At 36.6% G+C, this 22,203-nt stretch overlaps 1 protein-coding gene across 2 annotated transcripts; it reads right to left on the reverse strand.

The window, feature by feature from the left end:
• Positions 1-8,171: 8,171 nt before the first annotated feature.
• On the reverse strand, positions 8,172-21,972 carry LOC110379484 (uncharacterized). Of its 2 annotated transcripts, none has more exons than XM_064041415.1 (10): positions 21,744-21,972; positions 20,329-20,520; positions 19,453-19,638; positions 18,035-18,156; positions 13,872-14,053; positions 12,114-12,313; positions 10,916-11,732; positions 10,576-10,702; positions 9,984-10,106; positions 8,172-8,280 (listed from the first exon to the last, which is right to left on the reverse strand). In XM_064041415.1, the coding sequence occupies exons 1-10, from the start codon at positions 21,792-21,794 to the stop codon at positions 8,265-8,267; spliced, it is 2,016 nt and encodes a 671-aa protein (XP_063897485.1). In that variant the 5' UTR covers positions 21,795-21,972; the 3' UTR covers positions 8,172-8,264. The 2 variants fall into 2 exon arrangements, with proteins under 2 accessions (XP_063897485.1, XP_063897486.1); XM_064041416.1 differs by having other exon boundaries at positions 9,974-10,106.
• Between the last annotated feature and the right edge of the window lie 231 nt (positions 21,973-22,203).

Below are 22,203 nucleotides of genomic sequence, written 5' to 3' on the forward strand. Positions count from 1 at the left end.
AACAATACAGCCCAGTACAATAAATTATGCTAAATAAAACATTTTTCAATTACACTTGTTATATTTCCCCAACTTTATACTTGTAAGTCGCTTCCGTAAAAATTAAGTAGCTTCCGTAAGTCATAAAAAATTACCGTAAGTGACTTGCGAAATAGTAACTGGGTTGAGGAGGTCAGATAGGCAGTCGCTCCTTGCAAAACACTGGTACTCAGGTGCATTCGGTTAGACTGGAAGCCGACCCCAACATTTTAGGAAAAGGCTGAGTTACGAAAGAGTTTGAGACATGTGTAATTTTGTCGTAAGCTATTTACGTGACTGCAACTTACAAGTATAAAGGCGGTCTTACATATTATTTGTTATATTTCATAACCTTTTGTTTTAAAAATATTACATTAGAATAGTTATTTCAGCTGCTTTGAAGGAATGTTTGTAAGTATTTATTTACAAGTAAAACTATGCAAGCATAAGGAAAGCACCAATTACAAAATGTACAATTGATAGCAAAAATTGTCGTTCAGGTATTAAAAAAAAAGCTACTTAAAGTAATTGAACTGGGTACTTGTATTTATTTACGGCTGTTCCCAATATTTTATTTATCCATTGATTTACTTAATAGGAATTTAAGATTACTTGTATTGAGGTAATGTCAAAATCAGCGGAGCCCAGTAGAGCCAAGGCCTGCCGGGGTTGCGGGATTGTTCGAAAGAGTTACCGCGGCCCTGGTACATAAAAGGCCTATGACGGAACACGACTGTTTTTAGTCAGTAAGAGTCTGACACTCCCTCACCGCTGTCCCACGGCGAGAGGGGTCATTTGATGATTTTTGACATTGTTTAAAAAAAAATCTATCTTCAGTAAGTAAAACAATAAATTTACAGAATATTGGGAACGGCAATAAATCAAATACCACTTATAAAAGGATATGTAAAAATAATTGCATTTTCTTTAAATTAACTGTCAACCTAATTTTTGACTTCAAAAATTTTAAAACAGCAAAAAAAAAATGATTGCTAAACTTGACTTCACAAAAATAGGACCATATATAGTATGTCTGCTATATAAACTTTCTTCCAACATTCTTCCATAGTGATATTTCTTACAAAATAGTGACTGTACATTATAATGAACTTATTATTAACGCGATACGCTAGCAGTGTTTGTGCTTAACATTATATTATGCGTCTTATTAGCTTCAAGCTTGTAAAATGGCGACTCTAGTTGCTTTTAATGTTTATATTATTGCATTTTTAACCTTAAACTGAATGAACAATGCGTAATTTAAATAGCAATGAGAATTTGGTATATAATTGAGTAGGCAGGCACATAACTTTAACAATCTTGATAGAATTTTTACTTAGTGCTTAAAAAAAATATTAAATCAATTATGTAATTGTTTTTAAGCACTAAGTAAAAATTCTATCAAAGTAAAAAATCTATGTTTATAGAAACATAGATTTTTAGACTCACTTTATTCTAAAAAGGTGTTTTAAATAAAGTATAATAATGTCAAAGTCATAAGCGCTTACTCAAATAGAATACAGTTCTTAAAATCATGTAGTAACAATATACGTATTCTGATTAACTGTACAATATTTTTCCAGTTTTACATGAATTTTACAAAACCGGTTTTTTCTTACGGTTTTGTAAAATAAAAACATATACAACAATAACGCCTGTGCATATTGCAAGAGTGTTATTTTTGACAAAATTACGCATTGCCAACAATTTATTTAGATATTTTTCAACTAGAGTCGCGAACTACTAACTACTCACAATTGAAATACAACTCACTGTTATCATTAATCAACAATTTCTTTCATTTACACTAACTCTTTCGATACTAAAGGGAGAAATCATCAAACATTCTGAAGGGACTGAAACTGTAAAATATATAACCCGTGCCGGTAAAGAATGGGATTAGAAATCGCGGCAGCTGTATTTACCTCTCGCACATGAGCTATAGTGTATGAGCGAGAGGTAAATACAGCTGACGCGATTTGTAATCCCATTCTTTATCGGTACGGGTTGTAGATATTGAAAAATATTATTTCTGGGCAAAATCAATCGTAAAAAGATGTCTTAATTATGTTGAAAATACAATATCATAGATAGACATCTTTTTTATTTCCTATTTCGGAATAAAAAAAATTGAACGACTTTATTTTTCTTTAGAACATAATTGCAAGTATTTTATTTACTATTTTTTTTATAACATTCCCCATCTATGGCTGATGATTTCATTTATCTTCACTTATATATTTGTGATAAATTCAAACTTAATTTAAAGTAGATATAACAATATATTCTTCATATAATTTACTAGATTGGAAGACGGCTGCTTTATTTACGCGAAATTGATTAATTATACGACTTTTTTAAATATTCAGTAATATATAAAATGTGTAGATTTATTAATTTTCAAATATGTAGTCAAATTAGACAACAAAAAATTTGTAATTAAATGCAGGTTTTAAGCACAAAATTAATAGTTATTTCTGCATTTCAAAGCGTTTCCAATTTCGCGTAAATAAAGCAAAAGATATACAAATTGAACACAAAATTAATGCACAGTTACGTATTTCTCATATACAATTGATTTTTATTTTCATAAAACCTTTAAAAATAAATTAATTTTTGTCATGATTTCAGAGTATTACAGTAAAATACGATATTAAATAATATCACTATTTTAAATTATTTAAAATGTATGCTTCGACTCGTAGCCGGAAATTCAAAACAAAATGTTTTATTTTTTATCTGTTTTACCTAGGTTAAATTATCTAGCGAGGTAATAATATACTTCAAAGTAATTTTTGATGTCTTTATTTTACTTTTAAAGTTCTTACAATTTAAATGTAATATAATAAAATAATCCGATAAAATAATCTGTTCTATTAAGTAAAACGTAAAAAAAAAAAATTATTATGAATTTCCCGCTACAAGTTGAAACATTCACCTTTTTTATGTATGCTCGGCAAACCTATTTATTTTTCTTACAAATAAAATTGGCGGGCATTTGTACTACGTACATGGCTAATAAATATTGAGTAAATAAATTATTAATTCATTTTAGTAATACTGTTAACGTAAAATATTTTTATTTTAGACTCGACCAGTTTATTTAATTTTTATTATTGAGTTCAAAACTTTATCTGATTCTAAGAGTACCTGGACACTGCAAACTTTTTTGTTTGACCTCATAAATTAGTATAAAGATGATTTTTAAAAAATATATTTTGTGATTATAATAAAATTATTACTAGGCAAGAAATGTATGAGGCAAGAGCATTTTTAAGAAATTATTTTCTTCTAACTTTTTCTACCGCGTCTATTAAATAACAACGCATAGAAACTTTAAAAGTCTATACTGAGTAGTGATTTAACTACATAATAAATCAAGCAATTGCACAGCCGATTAAAAAATACCTAAATAAAAAAAAAAAACTAAAGATATGAAAAATATTGTGTACTTATGAAAGTAACCTACGATTTATCAGAAATAGAAATTGCATTGAATTGTTCTTTAGAAAGAGATCAATTTTCCACGAAGGCAGTACGCGTCTTTGAAATTAACAAGACAACATAATTTTTTAAGCATTTTAGTGAGAGACACACGCCTACATTGTGAAAAATTATTATTTTTATTAGGAACGAGTATTTTTGCCAATTTTTAGCTCAAATAACAATTTTTATTTTGCATATTTGTAGAGAGCTATGTATATTATTATTTTAACACAGGGTTCGAGAGCAAAAACATAAGAGTTACAAAATAAGATAATTTCTTTAGCAGCCATATAACATTGAGTAAAAGAGATGCCGATATCCAGATAGTATAACACTATCCCTTTTTCACATTAACTCAAAATATATAAGCCCTGTGTTATTTGTTGTTATATTCAAAATAAAGCATTTCCCTTTAACATTGAATCATTCAATCATTCATTCACCTACTTGCAAGTCTAAAAGTTCTACGACAATTTCATAGGCAAGTATTTAGGCAAACGCTTATTTCTAGAACGATTATTATCTTACTTATTGCGAATCTTTCAACATTGCACTACTTACCTAAGGCTGGGAGGAGATAAGGATCAAAATTCAATGGCTACTATCAATTGACATATTTTTGAGCCGTTGAAAAATTTTACCCCGACTTTACTCTTGTAAGTCGAATCCGTAAGTTACGGAAGTTACCTTCCGTAACAAGAAGTTGCAAGAAGTCACTGTTAGCGACTTACGGTTTTACATTTGTAACTTTATCGTAAGTTAATTACGTGAGTAAAAGTTAAGTGTAAAGGCGAACTTATTACGCATTTGTAAAAGATGTAAAATTCTATTCTTTTTTCAAATGAAAATTCTATTTATTTTTTTGTATTTTTATAAACAAAATTTTGAACGGGCATTATTAGAAAAGGAATTATATAAATATTTTTTTGTGATTTTGTAAAATCGCAATACCTTTGCGTGTGCATTTCAATTTAAACACAAAAGATAGCACATTTCTACATAGAAATACAAACATCCGAATTGATAATTCCTTTTTGGGAAGTCGGTTAAAAATCAAGGCAAGAATTACTTATAGTTGGCATATCTCCTCCCTTCAACATCACGAACGCTTAAGATTACGCATTTTAGTAATAAGTCGACAAGAATATTGTTTATCTTTGTTCTAAATTAAATTACTGTACTTTTGTACGAAATTAAATTTATTTTAATTGAGTTCAGTATTTATTGGGCGAGATTTATGAAGGAAAATATATTAAATTAGAAATATTTTTCTGATAACTTATACATATATTAAAATCAAAATTGATTTATTTACTTGCGGTCTGTATTTGTGCGTTCACCGCCGAATAGTTAAAACTAATTAATTTTACAAAAATGCAAACTATTTTACAAATCCGTTGACTGTTTTACAAATAAGCATCGTCGTTATGTAAAACTGTAAAAAACAAAATCTCACACAATCCTTTCGTCCTGGACTTTTGTAATCGTAGGAAAGTCAGATTTTAGTAAGCAATTCGTTAAGTTTAACAATTAATTTTATAATAAGATATTTGATAAACAAGAGTTGCCTCAGTGTAAAAAAATAAAAATTATGTTAATAAAGGCCAAGTTTAATAATGAAAAATAAATAATAGTTTAAAAAAACTAAAAAACACGCTTTTTATAGAAAAACGAACTAAAAAATAGAAAATAAATTTTAATGAATTTAAATTAAGAAAACAGTGTTAAAAATTTCAATGAATATAAATTAATAATAGTGTGAATACAAAAAAAATATATTTAAAAAAAAGCGTGGGGTGCATGGTGTCAATAGTTATAAATATTTTATTGACAGATATGAGTACAGTGATTTTCATTTCGATAATATCTTAAAAAGCACCCCACGCTTTTTTTAAATATTTTTTTTTCTATTCACACTATTATTAATTTATATTCATTGAAATTTTTAACACTGTTTTCTTAATTTAAATTCATTAAAATTTATTTTCTATTTTTTAGTTCGTTTTTCTATAAAAAGCGTGTTTTTTAGTTTTTTTAAACTATTATTTATTTTCTACTTTTTAGTTTGTTTTAAAACTATTATTTGTTTTGTAGAATTAAAATTCTCTTTAGTATACAAAAATTTGACAATATTAGAGAAAACGGCTAAAGATAATTATTGGAAATAAAAATCAACATCGAGTCCTGCCTTATCGACTGTAGAGAAAAATTCTAGAAAATTTTAATTAATTTTCTTACCTCATCGACTATAGATGAAAATTATATAAATTAACAAAAATCATATTTTGCAAATTGAAAGCCTAGAAGTCGGTGTCTAATGGATGTTACTAAGTTAATTTTGCCACCGACTTCTAGGCCGATGCACCTAAAATTAGTTTTTTTTTTTTGCTTTTTAGTGTTTTGGGAAGTCGGTTTAATTTTTTTATAAAAAGGTTAAAGCTTTTCAGTGATACGAATACGAGTAGTTGTCACTATCCATACAAGTGGGAAGTTCTCATCAATACAAAGAATGTAAGTCCAAACGAGGTATTTTACATATTCAGTTGTCGAGTTCTCTCGACTTTCTCTGGTCTCCATCATCAGGTCAGCTCCAAACCTTCACTGTTGCATAGGTCTTGTCAATACGAATAATTTAAGCCCAAACACGAGGTAGTTTACATATTCAGTTGTCGAGTTCCCTCGACTTTCTCTGGTCTCCATCATCAGGTCAGCTCCAAACCTTCACTGTTGCAAAGGTCTTGTCAATACAAATAATTTAAGCCCAAACACGAGGTAGTTTACATATTCAGTTGTCGAGTTCCCTCGACCCTCTCTGGTCTCCATCATCAGGTCAGCTCCAAATCTTCACAGTTGAATAGTGCTTTTAGGCGTACACCTGAGTGTCAAGTTTTTACCCTATGTATGCCTACAACTTTTGAAGGTTGCCCTCGATTTCTCAGGGTTTCCATCATCAGATCCTGACCTGATGACTATGGAACCAACTGGCAGCTATTCCGAGTCGAACAAAAAAAGAATCACGTAAATCGGCCTATAAACCTCGGAGTAATCGATGTGTATGTGTAACCTCCTCCTTTTTGGGAAGTCGGTTAAAAATGGAATAATTTTATCAAATTAGTGTATTGTCATCGGTCCTCAATAAATCTACAAAGTTTGAAGGAAATCTGGCAATTTAAAGTGGGTCAAAATCGCGCCCAAAGAAGTCGGTTACAAACAAACATACAAACATACAAACCTACAAACATACAAACATACAGGTGAAGCTAATAAAAAGCGTGTAATATTTGTTTCATAGTTTACGTAAGTCGCCCAATAAATACATATTCTATACTGATATGTGGACTAATCGACGAGTAAGCGTTTTTATTTGAGTAGCTACATGTCAATGTATAGTAAAATATCGATCTCGGTATAATTAACTAACTGCGGATTGCAATAATCGATCCATCCGCTGCTTTCCGATTACAGATTGAGATACATATTTTTTTGTCAAAGTTATAATATCGGGACACCTTTTCACACAAGATTGGTTAGCCCCATGCTAAGTTATTAATTAACCTGTGTTATGGGTGCTAACACAACTGATAAATTACATACAGCTACATATTTATAAATTCATATTATAACACCCTGACCACGGCCAACAAGCATGCTCATCACACAAATGTCGATCGAACCGGGAATTGAACCCGGGGCCTCATATTCGGCAGTCCGGCATGGTGACCACTGCGCCATCAAGGTCGTCAAATTCAATCTTGTATCGAAAAACAGTGGATAGACAGATTATACAAATCAACCGTAAGACTTCTTTTGTGTTGACGTATTTTTAATTGAACTACAGAATTATGAATGAATTTTAAACATTGTTTTGAACAGTTCCCAGGCACAAGAAACATTAGACATTACAAAACATGGAATACGAGGAATCCTGGTGTCAAAATAACTACTATTTGTAAGCCAAACGGATCGTTTTTTTTATAAGAATTTTTATAATAAATGCATAGTTACATTTAAAACTTGGATTTGGTATCGTAAAAGATTAAGATATTTTCGTTTATGAAGTGAAATACGCCAACACATAAGAAGTCTATTATTATTATTTATTTATTATTTTTTACTTAACTTGAATCACGATTAGGCGATTATAGACTAGTAATGTTTTGTGTTGGTGTTAATGTTTTCAGCCAAAATGGCTTTATTTGTCTGTAGAATGAAGAAATAATATAGTAGGGAGTGAAAAACTTGGAAGATACCCTCTATCTTCCTAATTACACATCTACATCGGCTCAGCCGTTTTATAGTTATGCATAAAAACATGTTAACGTTGTAAAAATAAATTCGGTTATTGAATTATTTGGATCTTATATATTCTTTATATTTCTTTAGTCATTTTCATTATTATGGCACTAACACATATTTAACAAAACATCTATTAGGTTGTATTTTTTTTATAAAAAATGAGATTTACATGTACCTTAAACCTAAATATATAAAAAATAATACTTAAATAACTTATTCAATATATTACGCATTAAAAAAAAATCTTAATAAATAAACTAATATTGTACATTGCATTATTACTCACTAAATTCAAGGCAAAATTTCACGAGTATCGGCACAGCCGTTTTGAGAGAGCATGACAAGCTATGTTAGTGCCATAACGTACGTGAAATGGAATGCATTCATCGATGTACTTTAGTTTAAATTAAGCGTAAGTTATCAACAGAAATGTGATTATTATTGGTATTAACTATTATTATTTTTCACTGGACCGATGACCTGAAAGAGATAAGATATATTTAGAAAAAAAGCTGTGGTTTTAATTCATATGCAAAGGATTGTCGCTGGGTTGAGGAGGTCAGATAGGCAGTCGCTCCTTGTAAAACACTGGTACTCAGCTGCATCCGGTTAGACTGGAAGCCGACCCCAACATAGTTGAGAAAAAGGCTCGGGAGAACAAACGATACTGAACCCAAAAATGATGTAATCCCGTATTATGACATACACATATATGTTTTTTTTTTTAATATTTTATGCCGTCTAGAAAAATCGTATTTATATTAATCTCTCATACAGTTCTTTTCAAATAACTTTGCGCATACGTAGGTTGTTAGAACCAACGTGGGACTGCTATCACCACACTTCTGAACGGCAAAGTTATCTATAACCTGAAACCTGACGAACGTGACGGACGACCCCCGCTAGACGAGCGTCCAGCATGACGGACGCTATGCACGTTACACAAAGCTAGGTATAAACAGACATACACATCAGTACCGGTGGGGCGGCGAGTGTGGGGAGCGTGGCTGACGGACGACCCCCGCTAGACGAGCGTCCAGCATGACGGACGCTATGCACGTTACACAAAGCTAGGTATAAACAGACATACACATCAGTACCGGTGGGGGCGAGTGTGGGGAGCGTGGCTGACGGACGACCCCCGCTAGACGAGCGTCCAGCATGACGGACGCTATGCACGTTACACAAAGCTAGGTATAAACAGACATACACATCAGTACCGGTGGGGCGGCGAGTGTGGGGAGCGTGGCTGACGGACGACCCCCGCTAGACGAGCGTCCAGCATGACGGACGCTATGCACGTTACACAAAGCTAGGTATAAACAGACATACACATCAGTACCGGTGGGGCGGCGAGTGTGGGGAGCGTGGCTGACGGACGACCCCCGCTAGACGAGCGTCCAGCATGACGGACGCTATGCACGTTACACAAAGCTAGGTATAAACAGACATACACATCAGTACCGGTGGGGGCGAGTGTGGGGAGCGTGGCTGACGGACGACCCCCGCTAGACGAGCGTCCAGCATGACGGACGCTATGCACGTTACACAAAGCTAGGTATAAACAGACATACACATCAGTACCGGTGGGGCGGCGAGTGTGGGGAGCGTGGCTGACGGACGACCCCCACTAGACTTGCGTCCAGCATGACGGACGCTATGCACGTTACACAAAGCTAGGTATAAACAGACATACACATCAGTACCGGTGGGGGCGAGTGGGGAGCGTGGCTGACGGACGACCCCGCTAGACGAGCGTCCAGCATGACGGACGCTATGCACGTTACACAAAGCTAGGTATAAACAGACATACACATCAGTACCGGTGGGGGCGAGTGTGGGGAGCGTGGCTGACGGACGACCCCCGCTAGACGAGCGTCCAGCATGACGGACGCTATGCACGTTACACAAAGCTAGGTATAAACAGACATACACATCAGTACCGGTGGGGGCGAGTGGGGGAGCGTGGCTGACGGACGACCCCGCTAGACGAGCGTCCAGCATGACGGACGCTATGCACGTTACACAAAGCTAGGTATAAACAGACATACACATCAGTACCGGTGGGGCGGCGAGTGTGGGGAGCGTGGCTGACGGACGACCCCCGCTAGACGAGCGTCCAGCATGACGGACGCTATGCACGTTACACAAAGCTAGGTATAAACAGACATACACATCAGTACCGGTGGGGGGGCGAGTGGGGGGAGCGTGGCTGACGGACGACCCCCGCTAGACGCTCGCAGACGGCTTCTAGTTGGGCGTCCAGCATGAGGGACGCTATCTGTTCGTCTGTTAGCATCTCCACGCTGTAATAAACATGTATCTATATTAGTGAATCGTGTGACGAGTGAGAGTGGGATGACAAATGACACTTTGGCTGACGTGAAACAGTGATGATGTCGTGTAACAGCTAGGGTGACGTGTGACAGTGTGGGTGACGTGGGAGACTGTCGGTAACGTGTGACAGTGAGGTTGACGAGTAACAGCGGAGGGACGAGTGACAGTGGGGCGAAAATGGGGGTGACGAGTAACAGTGAGTCTGACGAGTAAGAGTGGGTGTCGTTTGACAGTGGGGTGACGAGTTACACTGAAGGTAACGAGTGGTAGTGGGTGTGACGAGTAATAGAGCGGGTGACGTGTGATGAGTGTGAAGTGAGTGACGTGTGACACCTAGGGTGATGTGACAATGGAAGTGGAGTGGACAGTGTGACAAGTAACAGAAAAGCGTGACGTACTACAGATAGGGGTGACAAGTAACAGTGGCGGTTATATTACCTGGCGCGGCTATCAGTATCAGAGTACCGCTCGTCGCTGGTGTGTGAAGCAGCTCGGGGCGAGGGCGCCCGGCGCGGGGTGCGGGGGGCAGACGCCGACCCGCGACGCTCACCGAACAGTGATAACCCTGAATATTAACAGTATGACATAAGCACTTTATTAGACTTTATAGGTGCAACTTTGACATCAATTACTGACTAATTTATTTGAAAATTTTTGATCCTATTGCAGATAAAATTTGACCTTGACCTTGTTGATGAAATCTGACCTTGAAACATCTTGAACTTATTGTTGAAGATAAAATGTGACCTTGACCTTATTGCAGAAGATGTGCACTGACCTTGGAACATCTCCTTGACCTTCTCCTGGGTGTCGTGCAGCAGCGCGTCGAGGCTCTGGCGGCGCGGCGGGCGCGGCTGGCGCGGGATGAACATGTGCACTGACCTTGGAACATCTCCTTGACCTTCTCCTGGGTGTCGTGCAGCAGCGCGTCGAGGCTCTGGCGGCGCGGCGGGCGCGGCTGGCGCGGGATGAACATGTGCACTGACCTTGGAACATCTCCTTGACCTTCTCCTGGGTGTCGTGCAGCAGCGCGTCGAGGCTCTGGCGGCGCGGCGGGCGCGGCTGGCGCGGGATGAACATGTGCACTGACCTTGGAACATCTCCTTGACCTTCTCCTGGGTGTCGTGCAGCAGCGCGTCGAGGCTCTGGCGGCGCGGCGGGCGCGGCTGGCGCGGGATGAACATGTGCACTGACCTTGGAACATCTCCTTGACCTTCTCCTGGGTGTCGTGCAGCAGCGCGTCGAGGCTCTGGCGGCGCGGCGGGCGCGGCTGGCGCGGGATGAACATGTGCACTGACCTTGGAACATCTCCTTGACCTTCTCCTGGGTGTCGTGCAGCAGCGCGTCGAGGCTCTGGCGGCGCGGCGGGCGCGGCTGGCGCGGGATGAACATGTGCACTGACCTTGGAACATCTCCTTGACCTTCTCCTGGGTGTCGTGCAGCAGCGCGTCGAGGCTCTGGCGGCGCGGCGGGCGCGGCTGGCGCGGGATGATGCGGCGCGGCTCGGCGGCCGACGCCCGCGACGAGCCCGGTGATGGCGGTGACCACGCTTCCGAAGTGTCGCGGCCACGGAGCGAACATTTTTCGAAGCTCACCTTTGGAGTGGTAAAAAGGTAATGTAAGTAAAGTTAAAGTAAAAAAATTGGTTGTCTGTAAAGTCGTTTAACGAACGGTAGTTTGAAATGACAACATCAAACATGACAGTAGTATATGAGCCGAGCATGCCTTTCTCCCGTTCGTCTCGCCTCGCTTGCGGAACTGGACATCGAGCGATACGGGACAACGGACACGAAAAAGTTGAGGTCATCAACTTTTCGTGCATGCAGGCCGTACTATCGAGTTATTAGACGTTGTCACGTCAAAACCTACACGGTTTATACATGGTGAAACACCAATACGACGCCTAATAATAATACATTTTTTCAACCACGAAACAATAAATAAACAGTAAAATTATCATCAATAAAAGTACTCACCTCCTCAGGACTGGAGTAGTCCAGGTCTATCTCAGTCCAGGTGTCTGTGTCGGGGCCCCGGGGCCGCTGCGCGTCGGCGGCCCGACGCAGCCACTCGCGCACACTGGCGTCCGTGCTACTCTCGCATAGCTCTTCCAGTTTGTCACTACTGGTCGTGTTTGTATCGCTGGCCGTGTCCGTTAGTGTTGAACGGTCTATTTCTAGAAAAAAAGAGCATTTTTTCATTTAAACACTATTCTATGAAAAAAAGCATACAAATTGAAAAAATTCTATCAAAGAAAAATATTATTGGACTTATTTTACTGAAAACATAACAACATAAACTTCAGTTTTCTTAAAAGATCTGTTCACTTTGAACTTGTAAATTCATAGTACATCAACAGCTGTTTGTTGTTTGGAGAAAAATCATAAATAATTTATTCAAAGAAGGCTGGAAAACAGGACTATTCTAACGTCTGAATATCATGAGACAGCCACAAGAAACGCCCACTTCCTACGTGTTTTGCTGGGAAGAAGTGGCGAAAAAAATCCCCAGCAAGACATGTCTGCCTGTCTCAAAAAATAAAAATAAAAACAAGCTTTTATTTAAATGCGCTAAAAAGAAAAAAAAACTTTTACTGTAACTTTACTGTCAACTTATAACGACATTTCTTTAACATATTTGACACAATTAGGGCTGCCATCCGTCCGGGTTTCCCCGGATTTGTCCTCGTTTGGAGGCCGTCCGGGGGCCGTCCGGGCGGGGTTTCAAGAAGTGTCCGGGGAAAACCCGGACACTTATCACAGGGCCGTCTTAACCTATGGTGCAAGGTGTGCGAATAACCTGCGAATAAAAAAATGCGCTCGCTTCGCTCGCGGATATTTCTTATTTATTCTGCGTTTACTTGTTGAGTTCTCAATATAACAAAAAGTTGGAGCACTGAATCGATCCTAATCACGGTTTCTTTTTATTTGTGATTAATTCCGAATTTAATTTGAGAGTCAAACAAACAATTAAAAAAAAATCTTACTCGTTAAGCTCTGCAGTTCCCAATGGCTTTTTCATAACTTTTTTAGGTACTTTTCTGTCCCAAAACTCAAAAAATTTCGCGCTCGCTTCGCTCGCGGTTGCTTTACTTAAATTTCTTTTTTGTTTTTAGTTTAGCTACTTTAATATCCCTATATTCTCAAAATTTTGCGCTCGCTTCGCTCGCGACTACTTCACTTTGCGGTTGTTTATATTTTTCATAATTTTTTGTCTAACTAAAGTCCTTTTATTAACAAGAAAGTAACTCCTAGTTTTCATATGAGCTTATTTATGACCTTCGAAGTCACACACAATCTTTCAATGTAAGGAAGCACCTCATTGAATTTATGCATGTGGTTATAGTGAATGGATTAAAAATAAGGTCTTGTTTTGTTTAAGAAAAAAAATTGGACTCGTCCGGGGGAAAAATGCGATTTACGCCAAATGTCCGGGTTTTATTTACTGTTTGTCCTGGTTTGGCGGAATTCGAGATGGCAGCCCTAGACACAATTTATATGTTTTAAAAGCTTGTCGCGATTTTACTAAGAAAGTAAATACGAGTACTTAAATCTCGGGACAAGCTTTTAAAACATAATATAAATTGTGTCAAATATTGTTGTCTAAAATTGAGTTGTAAAATTCCACCCGAACACACATAGTTACATACATACATTGCAAGTTTATAATATTATTAGACCCGACATTTCATCGATAACATAAACGTAGGCAAAGATGTGTATCTGTGTACTCACCGTTTCTAGCCGACTGTCTTCTAGACCTATGCTTATGTATTTCATCAGAGATCCTCTCCAGATTCCTGAGAGCTGACGAGTACTGCTGTTTAGCTTCCGCTACCTGCTCCTCCAAGCTCTGTATCCTTGCCTTCTGAGCTTCCAAAGCCGTGTTGATGCGAGCTTTCTCTTCGAAGTACGGTCTGTAATTGAACTTTGTATGATAGAGGTGGGATCGGCTTTAAGAATGCACCCAAAACAGTCTCTTTCTCTCTCGTAAGTATTTACGTACGAGAGAAAAAGAGAGAGAAGCCTGTTGACGCGACGTTCGTAACGGTCGTAACATACATATAAACTAACTTTAAAATGAGTTTAGTAATCTCATATATAAAAATGAATTGCTGTTCGTTAGTCTCACTAAAACTCGAGAACGGCTGGGCCGATTGAGCTGATTTTGGTTTTAAAATGTTTGTAGAGGTCCAGGGAAGGTTTAAACGATACGAAGTTCGCGGGATCAGCTAGTCAAAAATAAAAATTAACCGAGTTCTGTATTTGGTTCTGTATTTACATGTGGACTCGTTAATGATAAAATTTTATCAATGTACGTTGAGAAGTAATACAGATATTTTTGTTGGAAGATCATTTTAGAGGTAAGTTTATAATTTTTTTGTATCGAGAAACCTTATCGGAAACGTGTTTTGAAATTAAGAGGGTTCTCAGAAATATGTTCAAGATTAATATAGGTATATTTTTCGCCGTCAAAAACTGTATAGATTTGTCCAAAAAATGTTTGAGACAAGCCAATTTCGGCATTCAGCCCCTTAGAGGGGCAGAGTAGTGAATTACTTATAAGCGAATATAATAGGTTTTCAAAGTACTGATGAAAAATAACTTGACATTTTAACCCAGTCGGGTAAAAAAATAAGTGATTGTTGCCTACATAGTCTACAAAAACATGCACTATTGTAAAATAAATTTACATTTTCAGCTACATACAAAAGACATGCACTAAAACTAAATTCTATTTTGACGTTTTCAAGGTTTAATTTTTTTGTATACGTAAAGTATTTGTATGCAATGATAATTCTCTTATTGAACCATTTTAACGAATACTTTTTAATCAAAATAAATGTTGTTTAATATATCTAGGTATGTAAGACGTAGTTAAACTAAGATTCTAGAAACAGTAACTGTTTAGTGGCTTTTTTTTAACGGCTTCAAAAATCATCACATGACCCCTCCCGCTGTGGGTTAGCAGCTGTGAGGGAGTGTCAGACTCTTACTGACTAAAAACCGTCGTGTTCCGTAGTAGGCCTTTTATGTACCAGGGAGGCGGTAACTCTTTCGAACAATCCCGCAGCCACTGTTTAGTGGCTTACGAATAGTTATTGGGTTAAGGTTATATATTAAGGTACGACTCCATGCAGTCGCATGTTCGGTCAGCAGTTGCAGTTTGATGCAAGAATTCAAAACGAACCTTAACCCATTTCAGTGGCTCGAATTTTATATTAGGGTCGGTCACTAAAATTACCATTTTCCACTACTTTAATCCAGGCGCTAAAAATAAGAGAATTTCTTACGTTTTTTTTAAAAAAAAAACGTCAAAATAGAAATGAAACTAAATAAAAAAAAACATGCATAATAATAAAATGCAGTACCAATAGTGCATCCGCGGTGCAGGCGCGAGTCTGTAAGAAAGAGCACGGTGCGACTAGTCAAGCAGGTCAGTGCTAAGTTAGTGTTAAGAGTACAGCCGAATGATATACATAGGTATGTCATAGTCATGTGTAAATTGGAATATTTTTTTTTATAAAATATAAAGTTTGTTGCGCCACTTCTTCCCAAAAAAAAACATAGGAAGTGGGCTTTTTGGGGGCTGTCTTTTGTTTTGAAGTTCTGTTTTGTGTCCAATAATGGCGTTCACGGCCGATTTCGGCCACGGCGGCTCATTCGTTCTCATTTAAGGAGATCAGCCAGCCCAGGACATATTATAGTGCACGAGCATTTGCGCAGCCACAGGTGCACTCCCTATTCCTTCACTCTCATAGCGCGATGGGACGGCAATCCGACACGACTGGAAAGAGATCAGGCGCAGGACCGACATTTACGTGCTCTCCGATGCACGGGTGAATCAATCACCAACTTCCAGACTACGGGCTGCTTTGTGAAAGCTTAAGAAAACCCACAAAGCGATTTCGCGATGCGCCACAAAGCGATTTTGTGTCCAATAACATGTATTGGACTATATCCATATTATGAATTTGAAGGTTTTTGAAATGTGCTGTTAACAATTAAAACAATCTCCCAACAAACAAATCTTAAATATGGAAGACGACAAAATTTTGGTCTGTCCGAATATAAGCAAAAAGATGCGGTTTTTTCTTGCCACAAGTTAAAAACAACGAAAATAAAACGCGTTTTTCGCAAATAAAATGCATTACAGCGTATTTATACTATATATTCATAGCTACTACCTACCAGGCTAAGCAATTACATATTTGTTTGCCTGAGATAAATGGTAAATATTATTATTCTCTTATTCAATATCATTCAACTGTACTCATACAAACTACAAAGTTTATGTTAAACTATTAAAAGTAAACTACAAACTATGAGAATAGAAGAAAATCTTGCAATAAGAGGGTCAACATTTTGCATCGCAAGCGTTACAAGCGGTCAAGAGTGAGTTGTACCATTTAACTACCGGCCGTACCCACGGAGTAAAGATGAACGGAGATCCCATAATACAGGTAGGTCAGGCTCCTTCCTATAGGTCAAATTCGTACAGTGGGCATGACCAAAACGATCAGTTACGAGTGAACTAACAAGGCGTTCGTGTTCTTTGAGGCATCTGTCAACGATTTTAGGTATTACAAAAGATGATCGGGTCCGTTTGAGAGCGAAAATAGTAACATTCCTCGTCCCCCGTACACCCGCATTTTGGCGAGTTACTTTCTTAGGAGATTTTCCGTTATGGCACCTCCGCTAGTCATTTTGTTCTCCATGGCCGTGCCCAATACTTATTTACCTGTTGTTTCGCTTACTAGGAATTTAACATTACTTGTATGGGACTAATATCAAAATTCTATCTCTAGTAAGCATCATAGATAGTATATTGGAAACGATAACCAAACCATAACCAGCCGTATACTTGCCGCCCATTGGTCATATCGGCGATTTGACAACTGAAAATGGTTCTGTTAGTTATCGTTATAGTTAAATGGTGCAACTCACCGTAAGATATGCATTATGTAATAATTACATGAACATTGTTAAAAATACTATTTTTTACATAGAATTAGCTTGCAAATTGAATTATTTTGCAAAAATTGGTGTTTATGCAAATGTGTATAATAAAGGTTCTAAGCTTTCTACAGATGGCTAACTAAAATATTTTCATAGAAAAGTTTTTGCAGAAATATGCGATGACGAAATAGCAGCAGGGAAAAGCGAAGCGCAGAGCTTTTTCAATGCGAACGTATTTTAATATTTTTTTTCACCACAAGTTTTACAGCAGTCGCTTCAATACCTACTATATATTTTCGATTCTATTACAATAAAGATAAATTTTACAGTGAAAAAATATTTTATATAAAAATATTAAAATATTCTCCCAAGTCTGAAAACCGCATCAAAATCGGTCCAGCTAAACGCGAGATAATCGCGTACAAACGTAGGTACATACATACAGGTGAAACTGAGATCCTCTTTTTATAAAGTCGGTCAAAAATGATCTGCGCTTCGCTATGTATAGATCGAGAGCTAGCGGCCGCCAGACCTAGGTGATTTTATAAAGGCTGAAACTTTATGCGTGTCGGTGTGAGTCAAACTTCGTAATCACAGTCTATCATTCATACTTATAGTTATCGGCACGAATCTTGAGCTCTGACCTTCACCTGCGTAGAAGTAATTTATTGGGTCCCTTTTGTGGTATGAAGTGAGGCGCGGGGGCGGGCTAAAGCGGTGATTGGCCCGCAGCGCATCGCGTCATAGCCGTCACTCGGGATTGGTTCTTTGCTAATCAAATCAATCACTTCTGCGCAGATGTAGGTCAGAGCTCAAGATTCGTGCCGATAACCATACTGTAATGTAGATGTACACACAAAGTTTCAGCCTTTGTAAAATAATGGAGGTTTGGCTAGTAGAATCTAGCTGTAAAAACGAGTAGTTAGTATGAAAATTACCTGGATTTAGCGATGTGCCTCTTGAGTCCGTTCTGCAGTTGCTGCACGAGCGTGGTGGCGGCGCGGTGCGCGGCCGCCTTCGAGCGCTGCGTCACCGTCGCGTGGGCGCGTTCGCTCTCCGCCTTAACATACGACCATACAATAATATATCAACTAAACCACGGAAGGGAAAGAACAGAAGAATAATAACAGCCTTACTTATAAAAATCAACTAATCATCTTCTAAGCATTGTTTTAACGTAGTGATTAACGTTGCTTAAGCATGTCTTAAGTAATGAACAGATAATGACATAAAAACATACTAATTTCTCAACACTACCGGAATGTTGGTAGCTTAAAAAAATATTTGTCATCAAAAAAAAATATTTGTCATCAAAACGTTGTGTAATGGCAACAATGGCATCCGTAAAATATAAAATTAAAAAGTTGAGCTATCAAAAAACCGGAAACGAAAAATCAGCTGGTAAGAATCCAGCCATTTTGCTAATTAGCGGGTTAAATAAGGGTGTGAGGCTACCTAATCTGACAGCTCATTTAAGACATTGCTAAGAACATGATTTAGTTAAGCCACTTTTATAAGTAAGATTTTTTCTTAAACACCTCTTAAGTATAACTTATTATTAAATTCACGTTTATAAGTAAGACTGTAAAAGATTGGAAATGCCATTGAGCTGTTACGCCCGACGCAACACACGGGGAGTGTTCCGATTCGACGCAGAAAGTATAACGTAAAAACAACCTTATTCAGATTGCGTAGACTTATTTTGATAAACGATAAGTAGGTGTTAAGCCACGTATTCACTGGGAAACAATGTTTCAGATACACAGTTTCTGAACCATCACGTAGATGTTTACAGCAACAATGTTTCGGAAATTCTGCCGTCCACATCGTCCACAGAAACAAAATTATATGTTTCTGAAACAAAATTATTTGTTTCAGAAACACGTATATTTTGTTTCTGAAACAGTGTTTATAAACAATTGTTTCTCAGTGAATACAAGGCTTTAATGTTAAGATGAATTGAAACATACAACAACGGCAATATTTAATTTTCCTTTTTGCGTTTTACCCGGTTTAGGCTATGATGGGACTAAAATATATAAGCCTAAAAGTTGATTTAAAAACAATGATTATGAAAAATAATGTTTAAGGAGTGATTCACTATGGTATCTGTATTAGGAGATTAATTAGCCAAACCCTTAAACTTTCCTGTTTAATCTTAATTTTCTAAAGCAACTTCCCATCTCATTTTTTCAATATAAATTAATGAACTTTTTATATGTTAGTTTTATCAGAAGATTTCATAATATCGTACTTGAAACTGATTAATTCAATCTACCAGATTTCGATTTGCTTCTTTGCAAAAAGGTTAGTATACATATTTTTTGGAATAAATTTCTTTTTTGTAATTTCTCACCTGATTAACTCTATGCGTGGCATGGTTAAGCATCTCCTGCCAGGCCGGGTCGAGGGTAAGACCTGTATTGCCTTCAGCCAGTCTAGCCAAGCCCTGCTCAGCAAGATACACCATCTCCCTGGCTGCTGCGTGAGCACTGTTCGCTTTGTCATACGCGATGGTTGCAGCTTGCAGGTCTTGGGAAGTCTGGAAGATAAAATATATGTCATTATATAACATATATAAATATATGACTATGTACGTGATTTGGATCCAAGTGTTCATGATAAAAAGAAGTCAAAGAAAATGAAAATATAGGGAAAATATGTATATGATAATTTCACATCTAAATTATCTTAAACAGACAGTTTTCCGAAATACATTGGTATTTGATAAATAAATAAAGATAATTGGCACTCAGCTGCATCCAGTTTAACTGGAAGCCGTCAACAACATAGTTGGAAAAAAGGCTTTTGAGATGATGACACAATTTTCTGAATTTCTTTATACACAAGATATTCAAGGACTGGTTTGTAAAAATTTGGAATATAATTTGATAGTAAATTATATGGGTCCAAATGGGATATGTAGCATATATAATATATAAATATATATTACTAATATTATAAATAAATGCCAAAGTTCATAAGGATATATGTATGTTGATGAGTGTTCGCATGTTTGTTAGTGTTTCATGCAAAAATTACTTAAATGATTTTGTTGAAACTTGGAACAACAAATTATATTAATGACAATTAATTATAACTTGTCTATTCATTTATCAATTAGCATATAAACCATATCTATGTATGTGAAGTACATACTCGGGCAAACCGCGGGCGCCAGCTTTTAGGCAAACAAGAGAAGTAAAGTTCAAATTATAAACTCATAACTTACAATATTAGCTCGAAATCTAGCTTCATAATAAGGCCTGGCTTTGTGCACACTAGTGCCCAACTTTTTGGTAAGCTGCTGTATCCGCAGGTGACCTTCAGCGAGCAGTCTCCGGAACGCCAGCCGAGCCTCGTCCAACTCAACCTCGAGCCTGTTGATCTCGTCAGTGGCTGTGTTTAGACGTTCCAACTCTATCTGGAATTTTAGGAGAAACTGGCATTGTAATAATGTTTTTTTTTGTAATACAAGTAATTTATAATTTAAAAATTTATGTTAATATTTGTATGCCTTCACGACAAAACATAGCACACTTGCTTCAATGATAAGATACTCATGTAAAACATATGTTTAACAAATAAACATTTCTGATTTCTGAATAATTTGTAACTAGATTAATTGAGAGAAAAAAATATACTGTGCCTTAGTTTACTACATTATAGAGACTATTACCAAGAACAGATGAATCCACATCAAAAATTGATTGAATGATAAAATAATATTAGAAACATTCAAAAAATTAAATTTAATTAACTATTTAAGGCCTGTTGCAGACAGACACAACAAAACAAAACCAGATTATCCCATAACAAATTATGTATTTATTGAAAATATATGTTACCTACTGCTTATTTTATGACTTCTCTTAAATGCATTGTTTACTGTTGTTGTCTAAAATTAAAGATGCAAACCTTAAAAACAAATCATATTCTAATTATAAGTTATGAACTCAAACTTGAAACTATGGAATATGAAAGTTATGAACTCCTAAACTATGGAATTTCATTGTTTTTTTTTTTCAGTATGTCCAGTACCAGTAACCAGTATTACCAAGGGGTATCAGGTTGCCCAAGTAACTGAGTTGAGGAGGTCAGATAGGCCAGTCATAAATAGTGAATGTATTGTATTGTTACAAATTATATTTTATTGAGTAATTTATATGCACAGGAGCAAATATATTAATGGTGGTGAATAAATAAATAATAAGCAAGTGAAAGGAAAATATATACTGTGTTTGCTTTATTTAAATATCTTGTTATTTGTTTCGTTAATAACACCGAAACATAAAAAAAATCCAGGAAACTTACGAATATGAAAACAAATCAATAAGTTGTCCCTACATAAATAATCAAGGCATGTCAAGTTTATTACAATTTCAATAAAACCTTGTACGTAACAAGGACAACAGTCAACTATCTCACAGTTTGATTGCCTTTAATTCAGTTGCATAACAAAAACATATGATCGAGGCGCAGATTCGTACAAGAATCTTGTAAGAATTTAACTTTCATGATTGAAAACCAACCAAATAGTAGCAATTATTCGTTGAGCAGTCACTTTTAGGTAAAAAGCAGGCGTTTAAGGTGAAATAATAACATCTTTTGATTTAAATTACCTTTGAAAATATCGATTATCCTTACCTGAACTCGAGGATCTAAAGCTTCCGAGCAATCGGCAGCGCTGTCGTTCATTGTTTCCTCAAACCAAAGGCATTTTAACAACAGACAACCATAACAGAACCCTTCGCCCTGTTTTCAAGTTTGTTCTTTTGTAAAATAAACATTAACATTGCTGAAAACAAAAATAATAAAAGTAATATCAAATAACTTTGGTTCTTTGATTCAATACCGCCCGCTGCCAAAGCAAAAGCACAGTCACAGATTATTAAATGAACTGTCATTGATTAGTTTGTTAGTGTTTAGTCGATTTTTAAATGAAATATCGATGTCTAATTAGTATCATTAATTTTGCAGTCGAATTCACACCTTTTATGGTTTCAGGAATCATTGTACGAATTATTTTCAAATATTATGTTTACATAATAATCAACAGTAACACTATCTTCAATATAATGATTATGATGTCCTCTTGGCCGATTGT

This window comes from Helicoverpa armigera, chromosome 25 (assembly GCF_030705265.1).
Source record: "Helicoverpa armigera isolate CAAS_96S chromosome 25, ASM3070526v1, whole genome shotgun sequence".
Classification (NCBI taxonomy): Eukaryota; Metazoa; Arthropoda; class Insecta; order Lepidoptera; family Noctuidae; genus Helicoverpa; species Helicoverpa armigera.

Bases quoted from the DNA above. Each gene is read 5' to 3' on its own strand.
- LOC110379484 (XM_064041415.1), bottom strand. From the start codon at position 21,794: ATGAACGACAGCGCTGCCGATTGCTCGGAAGCTTTAGATCCTCGAGTT. The intron at 18,157-19,452 runs GTGAGAAATTAC...TCGTATGTTAAG, and splicing joins CCACGCATAGAGTTAATCAG to GCGGAGAGCGAACGCGCCCA. The intron at 10,703-10,915 runs GTCAGTGCACAT...GTTAATATTCAG, and splicing joins GGTCAAGGAGATGTTCCAAG to GGTTATCACTGTTCGGTGAG.